Consider the following 26,529-nt stretch of genomic DNA (forward strand, 5'->3'; position numbering starts at 1 on the left):
CATCTCAGAAATCTCTCCTGGGCATCCTTCCAATCACTGTTTCTTTCCCTTTTTTTTTTTCCAGAGATAACCATTATCTTGAATTCTGATGCTAAAGTTAATGCTTACTTATTTTTGTACATCATACAAATGGAATTATATAGTAGATACCCTTCTCTGTTTTGCTTCTTTTGCTCAGTATTGTGTTTGTGAGATTAATTTATGTTGCTGGTTATAGTTGTAGTTCTTAAGAAGTGTGGAGTTATGCTTCTCCTCCCTAAATGGAGGTGGAGTATCTATATAAATTGTTTGGATTTGTTTACTTAGTATGGACTCATGGATATTTCTTTGATACCTTGGATTATATTCCAGTACTATTTTAGTCATTTTCTTGTTCAGGTTGCTCCAGCTTTGGCCAGCAGAAACTCTTTCAGTTGCCTTTTATATCTCCTTGGTATAGGCTCATCATTGGTGGTGGTGGTATTGCTTTTTGGTGCTACAAGTTGGTCAGATCTATCTTGTACATTTTCTGTGGCAGTCTAAAAGTAAGCCATTTCTTCAAGAAGCCCTGGTTCCTTTCATTGGAGAATGCTGTTGGAAACCAAGATCTGAGTGCTAGCCATGTTCATTGTCACTGAGGTGTTGATGTTTCTAGGCCCACTTAGCTGACAGAGCAAGGACATATATGTGTATATACTAACCTGTGCATATATACATATATATATATACATATATACTATAAATATTTACATATGTATCCATCTGCATATATATTAAGCTGAACATAAGTTCAGGCTGATGTCTAGAGCTCTAACTCATTATTACATGGATTGCATAGATCCTGCCAGGTTCCCCTCACCGTCTTATGTGAAGAAGATTCCAAAGGTTTTTGGCCAATTAGAAGAATGGATTTGCTATTTATTGAGAGGAAAAGACTGCATGGGAGCAAAATTGGGGTGAACATCTGGAATACTGTTATCCTATTGTTGAATGACGTGAATTAAATAGATAATATTTTATTTTAAATGTTAATAAAATATGTATAACATTTATAATTGTGAAGTAATCCTTTTAACTCAGATTGTCACTTTCTTTCTTAAATTAAGTAAAATACATGCAACTTGGAATTTGCCATTTTAACCATTTTTAAGCATACAGTTCAGTAGTGTTAAATGCAGTAAATCTCCAGAACTGTTTTCATCTCACAAAACCAAAACTCTTTATGATCAGCTCATTTACTTAGCATTATATCCTTAAGGTCCATCCATGTTGTATGTATTAGGTTGCTAGGATTATTTAACAAAATGCCACAGATGGGGTGGCTTAAACAGCAGAGATTTCTTTCTTCACCGTCCTGACAGCTGGAATTCCCAGATCAAAGTGTTAGAAGGTTTGGTTTGTTATGAAGCCTCTCTCCTTAGCTTGCAGATGGCTTCTGTCATCCCTCCTCTTCACATGGTCTTTTCTCTCTGCATAGACATCTCTGGTGTCCCCCTGGTGAGGCCAAATTTCCTTTTCTCAGAAGGACACCAGTTGGATTGAATTAGGACCCACCCTCATGACTCATTTTAACTGAATCACCTCTTCCAAGGCCCTGCTTCCACATACAGTCACATTCTAGATACTGGGGGTTAGAGCTTCGATATTTGACTTTAGGAGGGACACAGTTTAGCTGATAACATTGTAGTATATGTCATGTGTCAGAATCTCCTTCCTTTTCAGGCTGAATACATTCCATCATGTGTGAAGAGCACATTTTATTTATCCATTCATTGGTTGGTTGGGTTGCTTCCACCTTTGGGGTGTTATGAATAATGCTGCTCTGAACATGGATGTACAGATGAACATGGATGTATATATTTGAGACCTTGCTTTCAAGTCTTCTGGGAATATGCCAGAAGTAAGATTGTTAAATCATACAGTAATTCTATTCTTAGCTTTTTGAGGAACTGCCATACTGTTTTCTAATGCACCTGCACCAATTTACATTCCCAGCAACCGTGCACACAGGGTTCCAGTTTCTATACATGATCGCCAACACTTGGTGTTGTCTGTGTCTTAGAGCAGCGATCCTAATGTATAGGAAGAGTCTGAAGACTCAAACATACCAAATACAAACAAAGGAAAAAGAAAGTTTTATTTCTAATGTTTCTCAGGAATAGCCAGCATTAACATCTTGGTATTCTTTTAGATTTTTTTTCCTGTGTATGTATGCAGGAATACACAGAAATATGTATACACACATACACTTTTGTATGATTTTTTTTACTTTTGTATAATTTTAACAAAACTTTTATCATTTGCTTACATAATTTTTATCCTGTTTTTTTTCATTTAACATTACGAGTATTTCCTGTGAACTTAAGTAGTATTGAAATACATGAGTTTTAATGGCCACAGTAAATTACGATTTAATTATTTTCTGATTATTGCACATCAGGTTGCTTCTAGTTTCCCTTGTATACAATTCTCTGATGAAAATTTATCTGTATAAATCTCTGCATTTCTGACAATTTCCTTTGAACAGATTCCTAGGAGGAGATGAGCAAGATAAAAGATCCTTTTTAAAGGTTCTGAATATGGATTACAAAACACAGAACTGTTGTCAGGAACTTGGTTCTGATCTAGACTCCCTCCAGCTACATGGAAGACACCACTGTCAGCCAACACTTACCAGACTTGAATATTAATTTTTCCAACTCACTTAAACATTTTTTTTCTAATTGGGTAGGTAAAAATGGTTTCACTTTGATTTGCCTTGCATTTCTTTAATTATTAGTGAGGATGTGCAGTTGTTACATATTTATTATTCTTTCTCTTGTGAATTTTATGTGCCTGATAAAACAGTTGACGTGGATAGAAAATGGCACATTGAATTTGCAGAATTACCAATATTTTTCTAGTGTAAGAATAGTATAAGAAGATGTTATTAGTCATAGCCTTTAATGTTTAAGAATATATAATATGCCTAATATTAAGAGATGTTGCATTTATTAATGCTACTTTCCTTGTTTTATGAGATGTAAATACTAGACAACTGCTTAAAATATAAGTATTTGTAACAGAGGAGATGCATGTTATAATTTGAAGAAGAGTTCATTTTTATTTAAATTCCAACATTATTACTTACTAACCTGAAAATAAATAATTAATACAGTAAATACTATTACTCAAACAGCAAACAAAATTAGATTAGATGAGAGAGAAGGAGACAGACAATCTGACACAAAAACTCAGGACTACTGATAAAATTATAAGGGGAGAGAGATTTGGAGGGGAATGGTGCAGACAAGGGAGTAGGATGGACAATTAACCAATTTGTAGCCAGGAGAGTAGAATTCAGAGTTCCTGGAGGGCTTTGGCAATTCAGTAAACCCTTTTTGAGGTAAATTGTTATCCTCCTATAAATTGAAAGTCTCAGATGCCTCTGTACCCAGGTTTGTCATATTGGGGTTATGTTTCTCTCTGGAGAAGTAGGCAAGCTGAGTTCATAAAGAGACTTTCCCAGACTTGGTATCATGTGACCTGGTGTCTTCTGAGTTATCCCTAGGGTTTATGCAGATTATTTGTCTGAAGCCCAGATTATATCAGTGTAGATGCAATTAGATACTAACAGGATGAACATGGTGATTTTATGTTTGTTTGGTATGCTTAAGTACAGGGGAATTACTGACAGATTCAGAAAGTCTTTGATCAACATGAAGTTTAGTTGGATTAAAGTCTACAGGTTACATTTGTGGAGGCATCTGTTTAGTTCTTCCTTGGGGAGGAAGAGTGAGTGGGTAGGAGGCGTGGAGCCTGGCCTGGTAGGGAGAGCCAGGATCCCATAGAGTGTCACATATAAACCTGTGCTATATTTACTAATCATTGCTTTAATTTTACATTTTACATGTTTATAGCTAATTCAGGAAGGAGAAACAAATTGAAACTTAACACTGTCAATATTTTAAAAGTATAATGCTTTCTATTAAAAAAGTAATGTGCTTGTAAAATGTCCAACCTAGGCAGAAGAATATAAATCCCTTCCCACCCCCTGCCACTTCATTGTTTACTTCAGAGATGAGTATTTTAAGATTTTCATATGTTTGTAAAAACACACATGTTATTTTATGTAAAAGAGATTATATCATCCATGCTCTTCTATAGCTTATTCTTTTTCCTTTAATATGTATGTTTTTGGTATTTTTCTATGTCTGTAGATCCCCTCCATCCAATGGCTTCATAGTCTTCCATTGTATGAAAGTTCATAATTTATTAAGCAGTCTCTTCAGAATGATATGTAATTGACTTTAAATTTGTTTTGCAGTTTAAATAATGCTACAGTGACATCCTAAATATGGATGGTGTATTATTAAATATGAAATCTTTGAGTCAAAGTCAGTATTTAAGGACAGCCTGAGATGGATAAGAAGTGCATATTTTTCTGCATAGTGGGTATTTTAATCACCTCTGTCCAGGCATTAAAAGTATTTTACCTTGGCAGAGCACTTTAACGTTTTCAAAGAATTCTACATTCATGACTTCATTTGCTTCTTACAAGTGATCAGCGTATGGATTGGTTTTATTAATCTTGCTAAAGCATGGAGTGGTTCCTAACTTGTCTATGGCTGGACCTTACCTGGGTCTCCTCATTCTTGGTCTGATATTAATATATTTGAAGATAGTGGAGTGTCCTTGAAAGGTATAGGGCCAGTGGTAGGAAATGTTCTTCTTGTCCAGTGGGGAGGTTTGCTAGGTTTTTCTTTTTATGTCATTTCAACCTGACTCTGAATCATTAGCTTTTTATTCAAGAAAGCTTTAAGTTTAGTGATTTTCAGGTATGTTTCCCATTGATATATTACAATATCTTCTGTTAATGCATATAAACTTTTAATTCTAAATGGACAATATGACACTTTCATGTTTCTTTGTGCCAGTCATTTAAAGAATTATTTGATAAAACCTTGCTTTATCAACTGCCTTGAGACTGCTGCCTTCAGAATGTATCTGAAAGCCCTTTATGTATCATAGCATATGTTTTACTGTCCTGAGAAGACCAGATAAATCTACTCATAGTATTGTTTATCCTTACTGATTATTCAGTGAAAGGAGGGGTTGAGTGAAAATTAATGTTGGCAGCCATCCATCCATTCATTCAACAAATGGTGACAGAGTGCCTAATGTAAGCCAGGTATTATCCTTAGCTAATTCTGAGAGGTGTGGACACTAAAATCTTATGGAGGGAGACCTTAGGCACTCCAAAAGCTGGGCAGTTAAGATGGAAGCCCACAGAATGGAATCCTCCTTCTAACTCAGCAGAAAGCTAATGTTGAATTGCCAGAGATCAAAGGTGAGAAGTCAAATGTTTCTTCTCTGGTCTCTCCCTCTAGTATGTGCCACTAACTGCCCAACCTTGTTCTGGACATAGCATTTTGAGAAAGAAGAACCTTTTTCCTAGACTTTCTTCATAATAAATGTATTTTAATGCCACAGAGTCGCCTATGTTGCCTGTGATGTTGAATTTACTTTGTTGTGAATGGTTGTATGTTGAACACATTGAAAGAAACAAAAGAGTAAGGAGCGAGGGAAGAGAGGAAAAGAGAAGGGGAAGGAGGGGTATTTTAAGTTAACATGAAGCAAATATATTGGCAGAATATGTATGAGTGTCCTGTTTACAGCATTTCTTAAAAGAATTGTGAAAATTATCATCATGTGCAGGCAGCCCCATAATGTATAATATTCCTAATGTTCTAGGAATCTAATAAAATATTTTTATGATAAATTAGATGTCTATTTAAAATTGGGAACTTGTGAATGATACATCAGCCATAGGAAGACCCCTTGGTTTTCTGACACTGCATTATACGGATATTTAGAATTAATCATCTTTACTTCGCTAGCACCTAATGAATTATAGAACTATAGAGTTCAAATAATTCATAATTTTTAACATCGTCCTCTAACTCAAGCTTAATCGACTATAGAGCTTTCACCATGGTAAGTTAGAGAAGTCCCCAAGAATGGGTATTTTTTCATATCTACCTAGCATTTTGGTATATAGTGCTAATTAAATTTTTTGAATACAAATATATATATTTTAAATACTTCAATTGTTTTTAATATCCAGAACTTCTGTGGAACTTAGAATTTTAATTCTAACAGTTACTGTTTAGGCAACTCATTTAAATTTTCTTTTTTTTTTTCATTTTTTTTCATTTAAATTTTCTAAGCCTCATTTCTCCATTGAAGACAGGCATTTATCTGTAAAATGAACAGAAGAATGTTTATGGCACACAGATTTTCATTTTTATATTTGCATGTTCCTTTATTAAAATCTGTGTTTTTCATAAATAAGGGTTACATAACAGTTTGCTGAGAGGGATAATAAAGTAACAAAACTTACTTTACAAATTGTCCGACACCAAACAGTTGCTCAGTATTACTGTTAATATGATTCCCATTGTTATACTCTACAACCACAAAGAACATTTTAAGATCCAGGATTTTTTTTTAATTCATGAGAGACACACAGAGAGAGGCAGAGACATAGGTGGAGGGAGAAGCAGGCTCCCTGTGGGGCACCAAATGTGGGACTCGATCCCAAGACCCTGGGATCATGATCAGAGCCAAAGGCAGATGCTCAACCACTGAGCCACCTAGGATTTGAATGGATTTTTATTCTGTTTGTTCAAATTGTGGTATGTATATAGGCTAAATTTTTTTTTAAACTTTTATTTATTTATGATAGTCACAGAGAGAGAGAGAGAGAGAGAGAGAGAGGGGCAGAGACACAGGCAGAGGGAGAAGCAGGCTCCATGCACCGGGAGCCTGATGTGGGAATCGATCCCGGGTCTCCAGGATCGCGCCCTGGGCCAAAGGCAGGCGCCAAACCGCTGCGCCACCCAGGGATCCCTAAATTTTGAAAAGGAATGAGAAAAAAATTTAAAAATAATTTATCATGTATTTTAAAGTACTTTGAGTATTATTTTTAGTACCCACTCTGTGCCAGGTAGCATTCTAGCTGCTGGGAATATAGTTTTACAGAAAAAAGATACAGATCCTCTTCTGTGGGGCTAACCATTTCATGGAGGACTTAGATGATTCATGTAAGACATGTGACTGGAGGGAGAGTGTAGGGTTCTATATAGGACATATGAAGGGCACCCTTGTCAAGACTTGGGTCTGTTGAGAGCATCAGGGGATATTTTTGTGAAGGAAGCATCACTAAATTGAGACCTTCAGGATCAGGAATAGGTAGGCAGGTGGAGAGCATACACCTCGGCTCAAAGAGAGGCTATAGTATAGAGATTGGGGGAGATTTGAGCTGACATTGGAGAGATAAGCAGGGACCAGGCCCTACAGGGTCATGGATACCAGATTTGGATTCTGTCCAAGAGAGGGTGGAGCATCACAGTGATGTGATCAAACTGCTATTTTAGGAAACACCACTTCACTGTGGAAGAGCAAATTGCAGGAAGAACAATAGGAAGCACTGTGAAGGACTAGGAGAGAGCTTCTGGTGGCCTGGACTGAAGACATAGCATTGGAGAATGAGACAGACAGTTGGACAAATTGGAGTGATACTGACAGGCCTGGGGGAATTGACTGGATGCTCTTGTTTCTGACCAACCAACTATGTGGGTAGTGATGCCATCCACCAGCATAGGCAACAGAGTGGAGGCAGAGGCTGGGTCAGGGAGTGGCAATGAGGTATGTGTACACTTGCTGCACTCTGTGTAACTGTGGGAAATATGACTTGAGAAGATGAGGTGGATAGTTGCATAATTGGGTCTGGAGCCAAGAAGAGAGACTTGGGTAAGTCTTGGGAAAGAAGAGACCAAGCCTAGACAAAAGGTCTTGCCCAGATCTTAAGTGGCAACAAATTCTAAAGGAGTGACAAAAGAGTAGAGACAAGCATAGCACATTCAAGAGTAGCCCAAAAGGCAGGAGGTGAATTACGAGTATATATTTCCATAGAGTGTAGGGAAGAAAGCTTCTCAAAAGGCAATAGTAGCTGTGTGGGAGGTTGTAGAGTGAAAAGTATCCATTGATTGCCTAGTGAGGAAGTTGTGACCTTGCTGTGAAGAACAGAACCAAATCACATGGGTTTAGGAAAACCAAAAATTGGAGAGAGAGCAAGTGTGGATGGCTCTGCAGAAAACAGTGGCTGATGGAGAGCAACAGCCAGAAGGGGGCAGAGGGTCAGGGAGGACTTGTCATTTTCTTTTTTAGAAGATAGGAGGGACTTGAATGAGTTCATTAGCTGATGGAAAAAATCCCAGGGGAGACCAAGATGGCGACTAAGTACGAGAAAGTGGCATCTGTAGAAGGCAGGTTGGGGGCAGTAGGCTTCGGTGTTCAAATGGGAGAATTAGCCTGGGAAGGAGGAAAGAGGAGTGAGGAGTAGGGGAATCCAGAAAAGGATGTGAGGCCTGAGGTGGCAGGTGAGGTGAGAAAGATTGGAGGATGAGAAGTTGAGAGAGCATCTGCCCATTACCTTCTGTTTCCCTGTGACCGAGGAACTGAGTCCATGTCTCGTACCCCATACCTGCAATCCTGGTGACATAGAGGCTGCATCCTCTCAGTGGTTCTCTGTTCTTATTCAGACACTGAGGATTTCCATCGTATTTTCCTCTTCCCTCTTCCCTTTACCCACTAAGACTTCTAGCTTAGCTGATAAACTGCCCTGTACTAAAATAGGCCATTCTCAATTTCAAAATAGGATCTCTCTCCCTTTCAGATAAATTATTGGGTCTATGATAGTCTTTGCCATTTGTATTTCCTACGTGGAAGACTCTAATGGTTGGTCTGTCAGATTGCTTCCACACCAGAAGGTATTTGAGGACATGCATATTCCTTTAATTCTTTATTTCCTTTAAGTTAGCTGTATTTGCTTTCATTCTAGCCTGGGGTTAGTTCTGTACCTCACAGGTAAATTAATTCAGTTCAACAGATGAAAGTAGCTCAAGTTAACTCTTAACTCCTTTTCAGAAATCCCATTTCAACCAGATAGTGTGTGTCATTAATGGTTCTGGGAGGAAAAGAAGTTGAACAGTTGGATTCAGGGAGAACAGGAGCCATTCTTTAATGGCTGATGTTCAGGATCTTTTCTGTGTCCAGAAAGTGGACCCAGCCAATATCAGGAAGTTATATGAGAGGACATGGCTACCGTTCTGTCCCCTAGTTTAGTGTAGAGTATCACATCCATGACCCTGAGTGGCCACAAAGGGAGGGTATGGAAGGACATCATAGTTAAAACATAAGCACGCTATTAAATATGACTTCTTGCATATGGTTTTAAAATTCCTAGGAATATAAGTTTAGAAACTGATGCTTGCAAAGTGAAAATGAAATTTAACTGAGTATTTGGTGGAGGAAAGTACTTTATTGAAAGTCTTGGGAGTGAGTGTCCTTCTAATAACGGACACCGTGATTGATGGCAGCTCTGTGCTGCTGCTGGCTAGAAGTGAGCTCTTTGAAATAGCATAGTAGGGACTATATAGGTGGGTCTTGTTTGGTTAAGTTACTACTGCTTGTGTGAAGCTCCACTGCATCTTTATATTCTAACAAGGAGAAGATGGTAAATCAGAGTAATTGCTTCATCCCAAGGCACTTTTATATTGTAAAGGAAAAAAGGTCCTGTTAAGAAACTCAAATTAACTTCTCTGTTTATACTATGCTATGTGGAAAGCCTCTTGGAAAGCTGCTTGTCATACAACCTGGTGGTTTATTTATAATGGAACAATTCCATTAGAACCTGACACTTGTTCTCATGCCACGAAGACTTTAAGATCCCTCAGGAAAAGCATTTAACCCTTGGAAATGCAAAGCTGTCATTTATCTGTCATCTCTCTAAGAACTCACTGGGGGCTATTTACAAGAGAGAGTTGAAACAGTCATCATTTCCACTGAGAAATGGAGTTAGGACTAACTAAATGATCAGTATAGAACTGACAAATGTCCAGCACCATATTGCAGAAGTGTCTTGTCTTTGTAAGTGTAATTATGGTATTCCATAATTTTTAAGGAGCTCACTGTACAGAATTAATACTGGAGTATTTTTTTAATACTGGAGTATTAATTGCTAGTGCTGACTCAGTTGAATTGCTTATCCCACTTATATAAGTTTTAGAAGAATTCTTGAAGTTAACACTTTCCAACTAAAGAGACTTAGCAGATCTTAGAAGAATGAACTGAAATTGTCATGATCTGAAAATTAATACCCTTCTGCCTGGCATTTACTAGCAAAAGATGGGGATGCCATTTGTCAAAGCCTGTCAGTGAGCAGATTCCCCGGGGAGCCAGCAGAGCAGAGTCTAAGAATTCGGTTTCTGGTGCCAGACTGCCTGGCTTCAGACCCCAGCATTGTCGCTCACCGGCTATGGACTTGTATGAGTTAGTTAACCTCAGAGCCTCTTGTTTCTTCACTGGTAGATGGGGATAATGTCTCTTACGGTTTTCAAAACCACTCAGTGAAATAATGCATGTAAAGTGCTTCAGTAATAGTAAAGGGTTGCTGTTATTAGCAAAATTTAATATGGGCCTGATGGGCTTGGGAAGATGTTACAGATTATCCCAAAAGGCTATTTTTCTTTGGAATATTTGTGGGCTCAATTTGTCTATGAGTGTTCATTATTTTGTGACTCCCTTCTGTTTTCCTAGTTTCACCAAAGCTGTGGTATGGGACAAGTGATTATGGCCCAAACCACTCTCAATTTTTTTCCCATTCTTGTAGAATAGATCGGCAGTGCTGAGGCAGAGATCTGTAAATGCTCTTAGAGGGTTTCAAGATTGAATTAAGATTGAGATCACCTTTGTGATCCAAGACAAACAAGTAAGGTTGGACTGACCTTTCCAGGGTACTTGTCGAAATGATTTTGGGGATCATACTTACAAAGCTGATGGCAAAGCCAGTAGTGTAATGCTCTTGGGGGAAAATGGAATCAAGAGATGTGAGAAGGGAATTACTTGGCTCTCCAAGAAAAGCCTAGTATAAGTGAGCAGGACAGAGTGCTGTTCTTCAGGATTTAAGGGTTATATGGGCCGTTGACCAGTCCTCACTCCTCAGCAGATCTTTAACTACCAACCTCACCACTCTTCTCATCACCATCACCCCTTCCCACCACTCTCCAGCCCCTCTTCCCACCACTTCACCACTACCACTCTAACCACCACCATCACTCCTGTCATTTCCATTACCCCCCAAACATTACCAACCCCGCCAACACCCCACCCCTTCTCACTTCCCCCAACTCCTCTTAATGCCACCACCCCCTACCCCTCTTATCCTCAGCCCCATCATCACCACCATTACCTCCATCCTTTATGTCCTCATCCCCACCCCCATCCCCATCGTCACTGCCATTACCTCCATCACCCCCCGCTCCCTACCTTCTCATCCCCACCCCACCCCCATCATTACTACCATCACCCCCACCCCCTACATCCTCATCCCCACCCTCACCTCCATCATCACCACCAGTACCTCCATCACCTCCATCCCCTACCTCCTCATCCCCACCCCACACTCATCATCCCCATCCATTACCTCCATCACCCCTACCCCCTGCCTCCTCATCCCCACCCTTACCTCCATCATCCCCACCATTACCTCCATCACCCCATCCCCTATCTCCTCATCCCCACCCCCACCTCCATCATCACCATCCCTACCACTATTACCCTCCCCATCCCTACCCCACACCCCCAGCACCAGTACCATGGCTACAACAGTTCAGGACCTTGAAGGACTCCGGTTGGGGAATCTTTGCCTCTTTACCCAGCTGTGATTCCAACCCACCTTCTCTCTGACTCACTTCTCACACCTGCTCATTCTCTGACCACCTTCCTGTCTCTCAGTCTCCCAGCTCTGTCTGTAGATTAAGGAAGGAATTTGCAAGTATACTTTAACAGTCTTACTTTTCTTTGACTTAAGGGATTACTGATCTTTTATCATTTGCTTTATAAATAACAAGAGATGATAGTTTTACTCATTAAGTTTAAAGCAATTGTTATAATTTTGCAGTGTTTGATTAAGTTTCTTTAATTATACAAAGTTGTTGACATTGCTACTCCAAAGAACAGGAGAGTTTCTGCAAAACATTCTCGCTACTTGTTGTCTTCTCTTTGTGTTTGCCCCTGTGGCTGCCAGTGCACTCTAGGGGAAGGTTAGTGTGTTGTGCAAGGGCTTTGAGGGTCCCATGACTGAAAAGGTTATCTTCTCTGTGGTCAAGGTGTTCAAGGCCAGTCCTGATGCAAACTGTAAAGAAAGGGACAGTGTGTCTTTTATTCTTCATTGTGTCCACCCTTCATTTATTTACTCCAAACCAGACCTGCTCCAGGAAGGGATCAGATTAAACTCATTTAGGGTAAGGTAGCAACAACATGGTGGCGGTGGAGCTCACCAAACAAATGAAGCTTTAAATGTGGAATTCCAGCAGGTTAAAGAACTAGGATGGTGTAGGCAGGGCAGAGGTCACCTCCTCCACATCCTTTCAAAGGCTGCCTAGTAGTAATTTGTGTATCATGTACTTTTAAGCCCTTCTTCCCTTCATTCTCCTCTACCCACCCTTTTCTCAAGACCCGGCTCAAAGGCAGTCTTTTGTAGGAAGCACTCCAGATTCCCTGTGCTTCCTTCTCTGATGCCCCAAACACATGATGTCAACATGCTCTGCTTTAAATGGGCCACTTCCCTCTTCTCCCCGTCTCCTGAACCATTGGCTTCACAGTAACAAGGAAAGGCCAGTCACAGCCCTAGTTGTCTCCCTTGGACCTAGCACCATGGCTTTCAGAAAAATACTTTTGGACTAAAGTGAGTTGTGTTTCTGCTGTGTAAGAGGACAGTAGATTTTAACCATAGAGAACATGATAACTTTCTTCAAAAGATTGGTGAGAGGTCGTTCTCTCTCTTCTCCTTGAATTTACTTGTTTTCCAGCCCTCAACTCTGGAGACATACCAGTAGATAAGATAATGTTTTTTGTTTTGTTTTGTTTGCTTTGTTTTGTTTTTTAAAGAAGAAAACAGTTTGATGACTCTCATCGAGGGGTGGGATTAGCTATGTATGCCCTTGGCTGATAGCATCCTCCATGGGAAATGCAGTTTGTCTGCAGCAAATGTTCAGATATAAACAGGCTGCATATGAATCAGTGCCAGAGGGAGGAGAGCAGTCCCTCCTGGCCAGCTGGGCCTTCTGGGTCAAACCTGGGCTCAGCTGAGTGGGTGGCTCCACCAGCTCCACCACCTCTCCCTCCAGGAGGGCTGCTTAGGCAGAGACAAGAGCAGGCTAAGGGATGGGTAGGATTTGATGCAAATAGTGATACCAGCAGCCCAAGCTGACTTATTACTTCAGAGTCTATAATTTCTAAATTGGCTCATCTGTGCTCTAGTCCACTATTCTGTATTACATGGATATCATTTTATCGCGTGTACTATGGAAAGAAACTGATTTTTGTCTTTTGTGGACTATAAAAAAATTTAACAACTTAGCCTTTATTCCAGAATTCTCCTTTAGTTCTTTCTGAATGGAAAGTAGCTTCCCTATGTTTCATTTGCCCTGTTTTGCTTTTGTGAGGTTCACATTCACTGTTTATCAATACTTGGCTTGTAGACATCAGGGTTTAGGAAGCATATCCACCTCTTGCTCCCAGGTAGCTCCTCATCCATGGATTGACACTGCTGTTCCTTCTACATGATGTCTTCTTTATGACATTGTTTTGATTATCAAAGTCTTACTGTAAGTTCCTTGATCTTTAGAAAAGTTATCCCAGCAGTGATAAACACCATCGTTTTCTTTCTTCAAGGGACATTGTAAGGATAAGTAAGGGACCTGTGTGTGGGATGTTTTGAGCTTAGTAGAAGGGAGAAGCCATTAGATTCAAAGGTATTACTATTATTTGGTTTCATACTGTTACCATATGATCAAGAATACATTAATTTTAGAAATGGTGATAATTTCATGTTTGAATTTCTATTCCTATCTACTCAGCATAATTGGCTTTGGCCTGAACCTTACACTTACTTACTTCATTTTATAGATTAAAAGCAAATAAAGGGAAATTATCAGAAATGTTTTTACTATAGTTTTCATTGGCTGTTTTTTAATTCTAAAAATAAATAGGTCTTTTAAAAGGAGTTGATTAAAAAGGCTCATTTTCTGGGAATGTTATGCATCTGCAATAAATAATAAATAATATTGTAGCAGTTGGCTGCCTCCACTTTCATACAAAATAAATAAATACATTTGGTGACATACATTTGAGGAGTGTGATTCTTATAATTTTCATGGAAATAAGGAATAACTTTACAGAGATTTCACCATCTGCTAGTCACCAAAAAAAACAAAAAACAAAAAACAAAACAACAAAAAAACAACAAAAAAAACTCCAAAACAAACCAACACAGCTCATAACATGAGGCTTTTACTGAGTCTAATATATGTATCAGCATTCCAGGAATCAGAATTCTCTACAACTTTAGTCAGCCATTCCCCAGGGAAGCTGACCTGACTTTTCAGCATGTCAAGGGAAAGGTTCCTTTGCTTCTAAAGCAAATGGCATGATCTTTACATTGCTTGAATGACAGAGGAGGGAAGAGAACTGAGTTTTAATGGTGAGAGATCAAGAGAAAGGCACTCTCTGGAGTTGTAAGTACCTGCACAGATTTCACTGGTAATTAGTGGAGTGGTGGACTCACTGTTGAGAAGATACTGTCTTTATGAGTTAAAACATTTAGCGTTGGTAGAAGAGATAAGAGTTCAGACGTTTAGAGAAAGATGGGGGGTGGCAAGTCCAGACTTTCTCTACAATGACATTTGCTTTAAGCAGGTGACATTTTAGCTTCCAAGGCCTGACAAGACAGGTGGGGGTTGTGGTTCTAGTGAAGGAGGTGGAGTCAGATGGGTCACCTTTAGGAAGTGTTGAATGCTCAGTAGAAGCAACAGAGCTGCCTTCCAAAGAAGGAGAAGAAAAACCAAAGGGAAGGCACTGAAGAAGCATTAGCTCTCCTTTTGGATTTCTTTTGTGCTCTTCTGGAGAAGGTGGGGATGATTGTCATTTTTTGGTCATTCTGGTTTCATCTAGTGGCATGGAGGTTACTGCATGGCACAAGCATCATGGCAGTGCCATAAAAGATGGCAAGTGCATTTCTATTAGCAGGCTGTGTGTAGGTGATCCTGAGGGTGTTCAGTCCTTCTTAGTATGAGAAGGCATAGGCTGGGTGTGCAAGCCGAACCTCATTAGGGAACGTTAGCCAGCCCAGATGTGCATCTTGAAGTGCTTTTGGTTATCTTTAAATGGATTGTGGAATAGGCAGATTTAGTTAAAGAGGAGCAGCTTGCCTCTCACCTCCAGCTTCTCCATATTTTGAAGTGATTCTTACTCCCTGACCCTGAATGCAGCAAGTCTGATAGCTGCCTGATTGAATATGGCTTTTAGCCTAATGATAAACATCTAAACTAGGTTGCAAAGTAGACAGAGCTTATAAATTTGTTTTCATTGCTATACTCTATGCTGTCCCTCTCCCTTTTTTGTTATACCTCCTATTTGGACCCCCTTTGGGCCTCTATGTCCTCTGCCCTTTCCCCTTGGAAACTCATGCACACTCAGATACCAAGGCCTGCTTGGGTTAAAGTGTTTCCTCTTCTTGTGGTGTCTACATTTTTTACAGGGGTGAAGACATCTTAAACCAGAGGAATGACTCTCTAGTTGTGGAATTTCAGTCTTCCGCCAGCAGATGCAGGAGGTATTATTTTGGGCATGGGGGCCTCTTAGGAGCCCTGAAATCATTCTAAATGACCACTTGCCTGCCCCATGTCACATAAGGCCACTTCATGCATCACACCAGTCTCATGCGTGTGGTTGGTTTGACTTGCCCTGAGGGCAGTAAGCATGTTTGTGGGAGTCTCTGTGCATGGAGTTCTGCACAGTCGGTGCTTCACAGATGTCTGGACATGCTGGAGAGGGGAAGAAGTGCAGTGCATGCAATGCAAGCTTGTATTTCTGACTGCAAATGCTGGTATTGGTCCCAAAGTTAGCAAGTTCATAGTAAAACTCGGATTCACTTCGTGGTTAAAGCTTACTTCATCTCCATCCACAGCATGGGTCAGTCTCCATTTGAAATCCATGGAATGTTCGTGAAAGCTGGGGTTTCATATTGCAAACATCCACAAGCAGGGCAGGACAATCACAGCCTCTTATTTGAACTGGAAGCTTGGTTCTGTGAATAAGAGTGTCATTTTCATCTTACACTAGTCACTATGACCATAGCTGCCCAGAGAGTTCTTAGTGATGGTTATGTTGGAGCAATGAGCCTCTCAGTTGGTAAGGCTGTGGCTGCAGCCTCCGTTAATGTGAAGGTCACTGGTTAGACTCCCCAATATAATAACTTTGGGTAACGTGCTAAAGATGAATTAAAATGCTAATAGGTGACACGTTCTGGGTATTTTAACATTCCCTAATCTTAAATTTAAATGGAATGCCTTAGGTGTTCTCACAGCCTTGCTGGAAGCATATTCAACATTGCCCCTTAGCAATTTAAAGTATATTCTGTTCACCTGGGCATAGCTAGAAGGATAAGCAGTATTTATTTTATGATCATTTTATTTGTGTCCTCTACAGCCACATGACACAATATTCTCTCTTATACTCAAGATAGCAATTTGGCTAAAACAAAACAAGACAAAACAGAATCTCTCTCTTTTCATATGTTTCTGTAAACTCATGGATTCTTTCATTATTAACAACACTTAAAAGCAATACATTGGAGTTTGGGTACCTAAAGCTATTCTAAAGCCATTTTGTGCATTATCTTCACATTGAAACCTTACCACGCCATGAAGAATCCCTGTTTTATAATGAAGACACTGGAGTGAGAGAGTTTGTGTGCTCTTCCATCATCGAGTCGCTGGTTATGGGAGAACCGGTTAGTAGGTAGTTGTCCTGGCTCCCAGCTCAGGCATCTGAGTATTAGACCAAGTGGGAGCTCAAAGGAAAACAAGGTCAGTTAAACCAAATGCTTCAGCTAGGAAATGAAGACAGTGCACATTCTGAGGGACATGTCAGTTCTCCACTGAGGCCAGATTTCCTTATATACTGAGCTGAAAAAAAACAAGTGTATTTCCTTCCTTCAGTAAATGGGTCACTTCCTTATTATTAGTTGAATTAGCCTATTTTCTCCTTATGAGGGGGAAGGAACACTATTTCTCCCTTAGTCCTCCCAGTTATCTGGTGTCTGGTCACTTCATAATTGTATTTTGGGAGAATAGATATTAATTTTCTTTAACAAAAAAAGCTGAGATCCTTGATGACACACCATAATTCAATTTCCGTTCTCTCCCTACGTTGCCTGCACCCCTTCCTCCTGGCACATTTTTCATAGTTAGGAGGAGTGATAGTGTCAAATATATCAGAAGGAAGAATTGATTCAGTAGTAGTTTGACGACTTGACTGATTAACAGAGATCAGAAGAAGGCTCATAACTGTGAAAACCATTGCAGCATGGAGTTTTAACAGCTCTTTAGGGAGCTAGTTAATGAAAGAATCACTACAGAAACACAGCCATACAAAAAAAAAAAAAAAAAGGAAAAGAAAGACAAGAACAGGAGCATTCCCATAGAACATTCAGAGGCTATGTCATAAGAGGAAATATGCTCGTAATTTCTATTTACACATCACTGTAATTACTGTCTGCCTTAAGATTACTTTCAGTCTTCTGTCAAAGCTGCTTAGATATTTCCTGTCTTAGATATCAGGCAGAGAGGACTAGTACTGGTTGGAACTTGCCCTAAGGATTTTTTTTTTCCCCCTGAAGAATGTAATTATCAGACACCCAAGCTCCTACTGCTGGGTGTCTAATCTGATCCTTGTTCTCCTTGTCACGGCCGTCTATCCATGAACCAGACTTTTGCACTCAGGGGAATGTTCCACAGGGTTTTAGCCTTTAACTTTTTCCTGTGTGGTTGTTCTCTTTTCTTTCTCCTGATGCAGCGTCTATGAACCAGATAGAAATGTGTTACGAAGGAAGGAACGAGAGAGAAGAAATCAGGAAACACAGCAGGATGATGGCACATTTAATTCGAGTTACTCCCTCTTCAGTGAACCTTATAAGGTAGATGATTTTCAATTCATCTTCTCCCCGACTTGTACCTCTACCCCTGTGATGGCAGTCTCTCCTTGAAGAGTTGACCAACCAAACTCCAGCTTGTTCTCTGCCTGTTCAGCCCAAGAAGACAGCTCTGCCTCTCAGAATGAGGTCTTTTCCCACAAATCTTGGTGTCTAGTTCACATGACTTGACTGCCTGTTTCCTCAGTAAAATGTAACTTTTGCGTAATGGTGAGAGCTGCTTGCTGTGAATTTTATCAATAGTATGGATTTCATTTCTGCATTGATTTTCAAAGTTAATGCCACTTGTAATGTTTTTCCTTCTAAGCTATAGGAAATAAAAAGAGGTTGGGTAACATATTTGCCACACATAGGTTATGCTGTGATCAGGCTACCTGATAAGATAATGAGAAAAAAAAAATGGCTGGATTGTTTCTCATTTACACCAAAGGCCAGAGATACAAACTCTGCCAAAATGAAAGGTCTTCCAAGATTTCACTAATATCTGAGGCCTGCACGGAACTGTGGATAGTTGGCCTCTTGCACATTTAGCTCATGTTCATTTTTAAGCTTTATGCTGACTTCTTTTGCCTGTCACTCTGGGTTTCTGACAAGAATATGATATATTTAGAAATTGGCAGCAGAACAATTTGAGCCCAATTTGAATTTTCAAGAAAAGTTTCTAAGGGACTCTAAAAAAGCAAAGAAAACCCAATCCTGGAAAGCCTTAATCCTGATTTCCATTGCTGCATCATACCACCAAGGATAGATTCCCTTTTGGTGTAGTCTAAGGCTCTTAGTGGCTTCCTGGTTCTGGTGCCATGCAGCGTAGATGGATTTCTGAGACAACGATTTTGATTTCACCTCCCAGCTCTCATTCTGAATGTGACAGCCCTGACTCTATGAGCCATCAAGGCACCTCTCCATTGTTTCCTGTATTTCCCTTGTCTCTAACGACAAGGTGCTTACTGTGTTTTTCTTTCTCCAGACTAACAAGGGGGATGAGCTCTCCAACCGGATCCAGAATACTTTAGGCAATTACGATGAAATGAAAGACTTTTTAACTGATCGATCTAATCAGAGTCATCTTGTTGGCGTTCCCAAACCTGGGGTTCCTCAGGCTCCCGTGAACAAGATCGATGAACATTTTGCTGCAGATTCAAGAGCCCAGGCCCAGCCCTCATCTGTCTGTAGCACTGCTTCTTCCACACCAGCAGCTGTCCCCGTGCAGCAGAGTAAGAGAGGCACCATGGGCTGGCAGAAGGCCGGGCATCCGCCATCAGATGGCCAACAGAGAGCAAGTAAGCACGGACACAGGTTGCTTGATTTGAACCGCTCTGCTAACCCAAAGAACCATAATAAAAAACCTAACCAGTCTGTGTTGAGCCCCTCATCCTCATCTTCCTCTTCTTCTTCTTCTTCCAACTCAGCACAACAAGGCTCTCTCAGGACCTTGCTTGGAGATGGTGTTGGCAGACAGCAGCCACGAGCCAAACAAGTGTGCAATGTAGAGGTGGGTCTTCAGACCCAGGAAAGGCCACCTGCTATGGCAGCCAAGCATAGCAGCAGCGGACACTGTGTTCAGAACTTTCCTCCATCCCTGGCTTCAAAACCCAGCCTGGTCCAGCAGAAACCAACTGCATATGTGCGGCCGATGGATGGCCAAGATCAAGCTCCCGACGAGTCTCCAAAGCTTAAGTCGTCCACAGAAACGGGTGTGCACTGCACCTCATACAGGGGAGTCCCGGCCACCAAGCCAGAGTCTGCCAGAGCCAAGGCCAAACTTTCCAAGTTAAGCATCCCCAAACAAGGAGAGGTGAGTCTCTATTCAATGCCACCTACCATCTGAGTCATTCTCAGTGATAGCTTGATACAAATTTACTTACCATGTTTATTTTCAGTGTGTGAACCATTCATGTGGTAGGATTTGTAGCAATTGCTAAAGGAGAATGTACAGATAAACAATGATTTCTTAAAATCTCAGATTGATTATCACCCATTTTTTTTTTAAGTTCCAACATAATGCAGTTACATGTCTATGTTCGTTCTGGAGGGAATGTTTCCTTCAGTATAGGTCAGGGTTTTTTTTTTTGTGTGTGTGTGTGTGAATGAGTTGGTGTTGACATGAAATAGTAGAAATAAAAGTATTGTAAAGGCCATATATAAAGAGGTTAATTTTTATGTGAAAGAGTTCAGAAGTTCAATATTTTTGTCAGTTTTGAAATATTCCAGGACAAACTTTACAAAGTAAACCTCGATGATTTTTAAAGTAATTATTAAATGACTCAATATTGAATATGGTGAATATTGAATATTCGAGTGTATTGTATGTCCCATCTATATTATAAACTTAAAATCCAGATTAATTGATGTTAATCAAGTAAGAACTTTTCTTGCCCTGTAAAAATGATCTTCGGTTGTATGAAGTGTGTGAAATCTTTCAGTTCAGATTCTTCTGATTTGCCTCTTGAATTTAATCTGAGGTATTTATTTATTGCATTACAAAATGTGTAGGCTAGATGTATGGAATATTAGAATTCATAAAGCAAATCTCATAATCACAGAGGTAGCAAAGAGTCTAGTCTACTTGAACAGTAAATCTGGATGGAAAATGAAGTCTTGGTTTAGAGAAGCACATTTCATACTATATTCCAAATTGATGACAGTTGTCAAAAGCATAGGAAAAAGTATGCCTGCACATTTTTTTTTGTTTTGTTGTGATGTGGTATATTAAGTAACATGAAATGTGAATTCTAGAACATTGGACTTAGGAAATATTCAGGTTTTTTTTTTCTTTTTGACATTTGTTTTTAAAGATGGAGTAACACTGTAGCTAGCATATTCTTTGTTTCTTAATTTGATTTAATGACCAACTAAAACACAAATGATTTGATGTTTCTTGTGGGGAGTCTGACAAGGCTGAACTTAATAATTTCTGAGCTGAGCTCTTACCTCAGAAAGCACAGTGCACCAGTTGGGAGATCAACATATTGCCCTTAGAGAAGATACATCCAAGATGTTTATGCAGGTTCTAATGAGGAAATTAAGTGACATTCACTTTTGATTATTCATTTATGATGGATCCCATAAAGTATTCTCAGGAATTAATTGGAGCAACATATAACTTCCACAAGCATTCATGTTTTTAAAAATTTGCAGGAAACACGTATTAATATCACCTTATAAAATTGAATTTATCAAGTCCTTTGATTTGTGTTATCATCATCCAGTGACCTGGCAAATAAAACATGGCTTATCCTTGAACAGAGGTGACTGTAATCCCCAGGAATCCTTTATAATTTTAATCCCAATTGATTCCTTGTTAAAATGATTTTTATGTGCCAAAGAAACTTCAAATTTATTAGTAATTTATTTATTTACTTTGTAACCCAATGAGCTGATAAAGCCTGGTTAAAAGCCAGTTTTTCATAGCCAGTACAGCCTTATGTAGATAACTGTACAGTTTTCATTAGGCTTTTGGGTATGCCATTAATAACGTGGACACTTTCAGGACGCCCTTCCAAGACCCCAGATTGGGAATGACACATTGTACTACGGTTCAGTAATCACAGAAAGAGGGAAATGCCTGAGATAGAAAGTCATACCGAGAAAAATTAGAGCTTTTATACAGGAAGTGTTTCATTTCCCCCATGTAATGACATGGAGCCTGTGAGCTTGCTCCCTTCCTAACATTTTGTACTGAATAGTTTAAAGAGGCCAATCATGCATTGATAGAAAAGAGGGAAGAAGTGTTGTTTGCAGAACAAAATTTTAATTGGTGGATTTGTTTTTTTGTTTTTGTTTTGGGTTTTTTGTTTTTGGTAGGGAAGATAGTACACTCTTTACATTAGCAAAAAACTCCATATTATGGAAAATATGATAATTTGAATCATGCAACACACACTGTGTTATAATAAGTTCATTATAATAGATTCTTTCCCAGTTAGCAGCAGGGTAGTATCTATCAGTTATATTTCCCATCCTTCAGACTTTTCAAAGAGTTTTTTTGTTTGTTTGTTTTACAGTACTCCAAGAGATTAAAAAATACCTTTTTGCAGGTATATCATTCAGTATTTATAGGGCATCCCTATAAAATCCACAATCATAGCATAGGAACTAAATTTTATTGGCTAATTAGATGTTATTTTTGAGGGAATATTTGCTTTTATTTTTCAGAGAGACTAAAACAAACATGGCAAATGAGAAATATTAATGCCTATATTTTTTTACACAGTACCTAGGTGAAAATGTCCTCTTGATTAGTACTAATATTAATTCCCAGTGAGGTAGGGAATGCGTTTTTTTAGGGAAATCTACAGAGGCAATGACCTGATGGGAACTTTTGCATGACTTGACTCTAGTTTCCTAGGACGTTAGTTGTACAGCAAAACTTAATGCCAATGTGAGGGATTTGGGGGCGTAAAGAAAGTGTTAGGTAAAAATGACGTAAAGACAAAGGAGATACAAATATAGCCATATGGCATTGTGTAGCTATAGTCCTCATAAGAAATCAAATCAATGACTAGGTGTAATGTGATATGCAAAATTAAAAAAAAATCTACGATATGATCTCTGCCTGCAAGAAATTTACATGAATTGAATAAATTAGACTCTAGCCCTTAATTTGCAGTTTCTCTGACATACAGTCCAAACTAAATTTAAAACTTGCCTTTTAGTCGTAGAAAATTTCCTCACCTTCATAATCCTTGTAGTAGAAAAATATTCTGTTGTTTTAAAAAATTGAGAATTTGTGGATCTCTTTCGCCTGATTTTATTCTTCATAAATTCTTCATTTTTTTTCTTACAACATCTGCACTCTATCTGCTGCCCTGGCAAATTATTTGTTATAATTCTTTAGTCTTCAATAATAGGTAATTAGTGTGGAAAAATTCAGTGCAATTTGATGTGGAAGTTAAAGACCTCAAGGGAGTTCTTTAACTGATACACCTGTCTCTTGGCTGGTTTTTCCCTGCTCAGTTTTATGTTTAATGAAAAACATATTTTTGTTGTTATAGCTGAGTTTTTTATTCTTGATGCCATCCCTCATTAAGTGAGCCTTCCCTGGAGTGCCACTGGGAAAGGTGACTAGTGTTAGATGAGAGACAGGGACATAAGAAGGACTGCAGCATGCATTCTAGAACATTCTAGAGTAGGGCACAGTAAATCTTATTTCCAGTTGAAGCAAATTATTTTTTGTTTCACATACACACACAAAATAAATGTTTTGCCCTTCACATGTAATTCAAGATTCAGACACGGGGGGCTGTTAACCTAGTGGGGCAGATACAAGTTTTGTGGGACCTAAAGTATATACCATCTTGAGGATTTTCTTCAGGAAAAAAGGACTAGAAAATTATATTTGAAATTCTTACAAAAAAATGTATTAACTCATTGCTAGAGCCCCTCCTGGGGCCTTGGAGGAATCTTTGCTTAAGAGGTCTTGAAGATTATGCATCATTAGCTTCATGCTGTACCTATCTTTGGCTCATGGAATAATAAGAAATTATTAAAATGATAATTTTAGATTTGAAGAGAGTGCTTTATATGGCCTCAAACTTTATAGAATTTAAAAATACACATATATGTGCTAGGTGATATAGAAAAGCAGAAATGGGACAATCCTATAAAAAAGCCTAATATGCAGTGCTGTTGAGACAAAATATGGGAATATGGGTCTCATGGGCCATGAAATCAGTTTGTTTGGCAAGTTTCAGCTTCAGTGGTATTCCAAAACATATACATTTTAGTTTCTGTTACTAATTTAATAAGTAGCAGTGATTTAAGACCGCACTTACAGAGGGGCTCTCATGGCCGAGAATAGAACATATCTGAAAAGCCAGGGAAGGAAGGAAGGAAAGCAGAGCCTGCTGCTCTCAGCTTAGTCAGTGATAAGGGAAGAGACACTTAAATTTGAATATCAATTAATAGACTGTAGTATGTATACTAGGAGTTTTTGTAGTGGTTGATAATTCATCTGCAAGAACAGAGAGACCATTTTTGGTTGGTCAGAATTTTATTTGTTAAAATAAGCAATTAAGTAGTTTAAGATGGGGATGCCTGGGTGGCTCAGTGGTTGAGCGTCTGCCTTCAGCTCAGGGCGTGATCCCAGTGTCCCAGGATCAAGTCCCACATCGGGCTCCCTGCATGGAGCCTGCTTCTCCCTCTGCCCGTGTCTCTGCCTCTCTCTGTGTGTGTGTGTGTGTGTCTCTCATGAATAAATAAATAAAATATTTTTTAAAAATAGTTTAAGATGTATTGATTAATTAGCATTTTCACAATGGGCATTTTAAAATCACCATTTATATATAAATAAGAGCAGAAAGATAAAGCACCATGATTCCACAAAATAGCTTCCTAGAAAAGCAATTAACTGATTTTTTTTTCTAAGTTCATAGAAGATAAATGATGTAGGCTTCCTATTTCCTGTCACTGTTGGTTACCTTTGTATGAAAATGGATTTCTTCCAAATTAAAGTCGGCACCAGCCTGTCGGACGAGAAAGGCATCTGCAGAGCAATGTGTACATTACATATTCATGCCAGTCTAGATTTCTTAATTACATTTGAGATGTATAATGTTTTCAAATGACAGTATGCTATCTGATTGCTCATTGATGAAATGAGGGTGCGTGGCCAGGCTGGAGACTCAGTTTCCCTGTCTGTTGTGGTTTTATCCTCCCCATCACCATAACCTCCATCCTCCGTCACCCACTGCAGCATAAGGTTGCATCCTGTGGGACAGTGGGGCTTAGTAACAGCATAGCTGATTACACGCAGTGTGTTCTCTCAGTGGGAACACAGACAATTTGTAGCCCTTAGACTTAGAAGAGTGAAGAGCCACAACTTTGATCTTAGATACTAGATGAAAGCACTCGTTTCTCATCTTATAGATGGGTCACTCTGAAGGTCATAATGAAGGCTGGCAAGTGGAAATGTTTCCATACTTTTTGGTATTTTTATGTTCAGCTAGCGAAGCCCTAAAAGGTAAAGCACTTAGCCAGTTTAAAATAACTTCAGCTTCTATAACTCTATTGAAAACTTTGAAGAAAGCATATTAAAATGTGCCTCGTGTAAAGGTGCTGATGTCTTTTGCCGTCGTCCCCTTTCCTCTCTGGGCTCCTTTAGGTTCATATTATAAAACCACATTTTCTAGCCATAAGATAGGAGACTACTCCCAGTGATGGAGGCGTTGAGAGTGAGACCCAGGGGAGGCTATTAGAAAGCCTCACTTTACTTTCCCCGTATATTTTCTCAGTTCTCATAAAGTTTCCTTTCCCAGACAGCATCTGGACAGATTACGGGGCTGTTTGCCCTTAAACCGCAACCTTACATGTGTTGACTCCAAACCTGGGACTAATCAAGAGCCTGAGCTCTCTGTATTTGGAGTCCCTTGAAGAGATGGGTGTGTGATCCAACAACCTCTTCCACCCTGGAAAACGTATCAGTGTACAGCCCAATGACAAAAGCCTCTTCTCTTGTATTTCATTCATTCTTGGTTGGAAATCCCATGCAAGCTTTCAGATGTACAGGGATACACAGTGGAATGATGATGGCTCTGCCAGGCATAGGTTCAAATCCTGGCTCTGCCACTTAGCCATGTGGCCAAGAGCAAGTAGTTTAATGTCTCCGAGCCTCAGGTTTCTTATGAGTGGAGAAAATGATAATATCTACATTGCAGAGTTACTGGAAAAAGGAGTTGATCGATGAGTTGAAGAATGTCATGTGCTTAACGCAGTGACAATATAGTAAGCATTCAGTAAATATTGGCTATGTTACTCTTATTAGAAATACCGCTGAAATGACAAAAGCAAACAAGATCTAGAAGTGAGGGTATTATTGGAAGTGGTTGTGTGTGTGCATGTGAGTGAACTAGAGAGAGAGAATGGCAGAGATATGAGGTGGGTAGAAAAAGGAAAATGAAATCCTGAAAGTTCTTTTGTGTTTATTTGTTGGAAATAATGGAAATCTTGAAGACTGAGATTATCCTGGATTAATATAGCAAAGCCTGAGTGACATGATTCTCCCTAATTTAATGCTTAGCCCCCTCCTGAGATTTTATTGCCAAGCCTGGGATCGAATTTTCTCTCTTCTTCTGTGTATTTGGCTTTCCTGAGCTATTACCTGTAGTAGAACTTATCACACTTGAGCTTTATTTCCAGTTAAATGAAATATAAAATCAACAAGATATGGGCTGAAGAAAAGTGTTAAAATTTTCAGGTAGTATTTAGAATGACTCATTGAAATCGATCTTTTTAAAGCTACAAAGTATTAAATAGCATGTTTAATTGGGCCGATCACTTATCCACATGATTAACCAGCATTAGCAATGCCTTTATAGTAGAGGAGAGTGCAGTTTCCCTGCTGCTAGTCACACGTTCCATTCTGTAGCTGCATGTGTGACAAGCAGCCTGTGGTCACCCCCAGACATAGCAGTTTTCTATTTTGGCCAAAGGTCAGGCTTTAGGATCAAAAGACA

The 26,529-nt window shown here is 39.3% G+C and overlaps 1 protein-coding gene across 4 annotated transcripts in view; it reads left to right on the plus strand.

Annotated features, from left to right (window-relative positions):
* AFF3 (AF4/FMR2 family member 3) overlaps window positions 1–26,529 on the plus strand; it is a 522,431-nt gene that overhangs the window by 71,519 nt on the left and 424,383 nt on the right. For 2 of the 4 annotated variants that reach the window (XM_038551011.1, XM_038551012.1), the window contains 4 exons: window positions 15,623–15,697; window positions 17,941–18,061; window positions 19,044–19,356; window positions 19,486–19,871. In XM_038551011.1, coding sequence (XP_038406939.1) covers window positions 15,623–15,697; window positions 17,941–18,061; window positions 19,044–19,356; window positions 19,486–19,871 — 895 coding nt within the window. Of the gene's footprint in view, window positions 1–2,578; window positions 2,707–15,622; window positions 15,698–17,940; window positions 18,062–19,043; window positions 19,357–19,485; window positions 19,872–26,529 lie in introns of those variants that run through there. The other 2 variants (XM_038551014.1, XM_038551013.1) reach the window with 2 other exon arrangements.

Source organism: Canis lupus, chromosome 10 (assembly GCF_011100685.1).
Source record: "Canis lupus familiaris isolate Mischka breed German Shepherd chromosome 10, alternate assembly UU_Cfam_GSD_1.0, whole genome shotgun sequence".
Classification (NCBI taxonomy): Eukaryota; Metazoa; Chordata; class Mammalia; order Carnivora; family Canidae; genus Canis; species Canis lupus.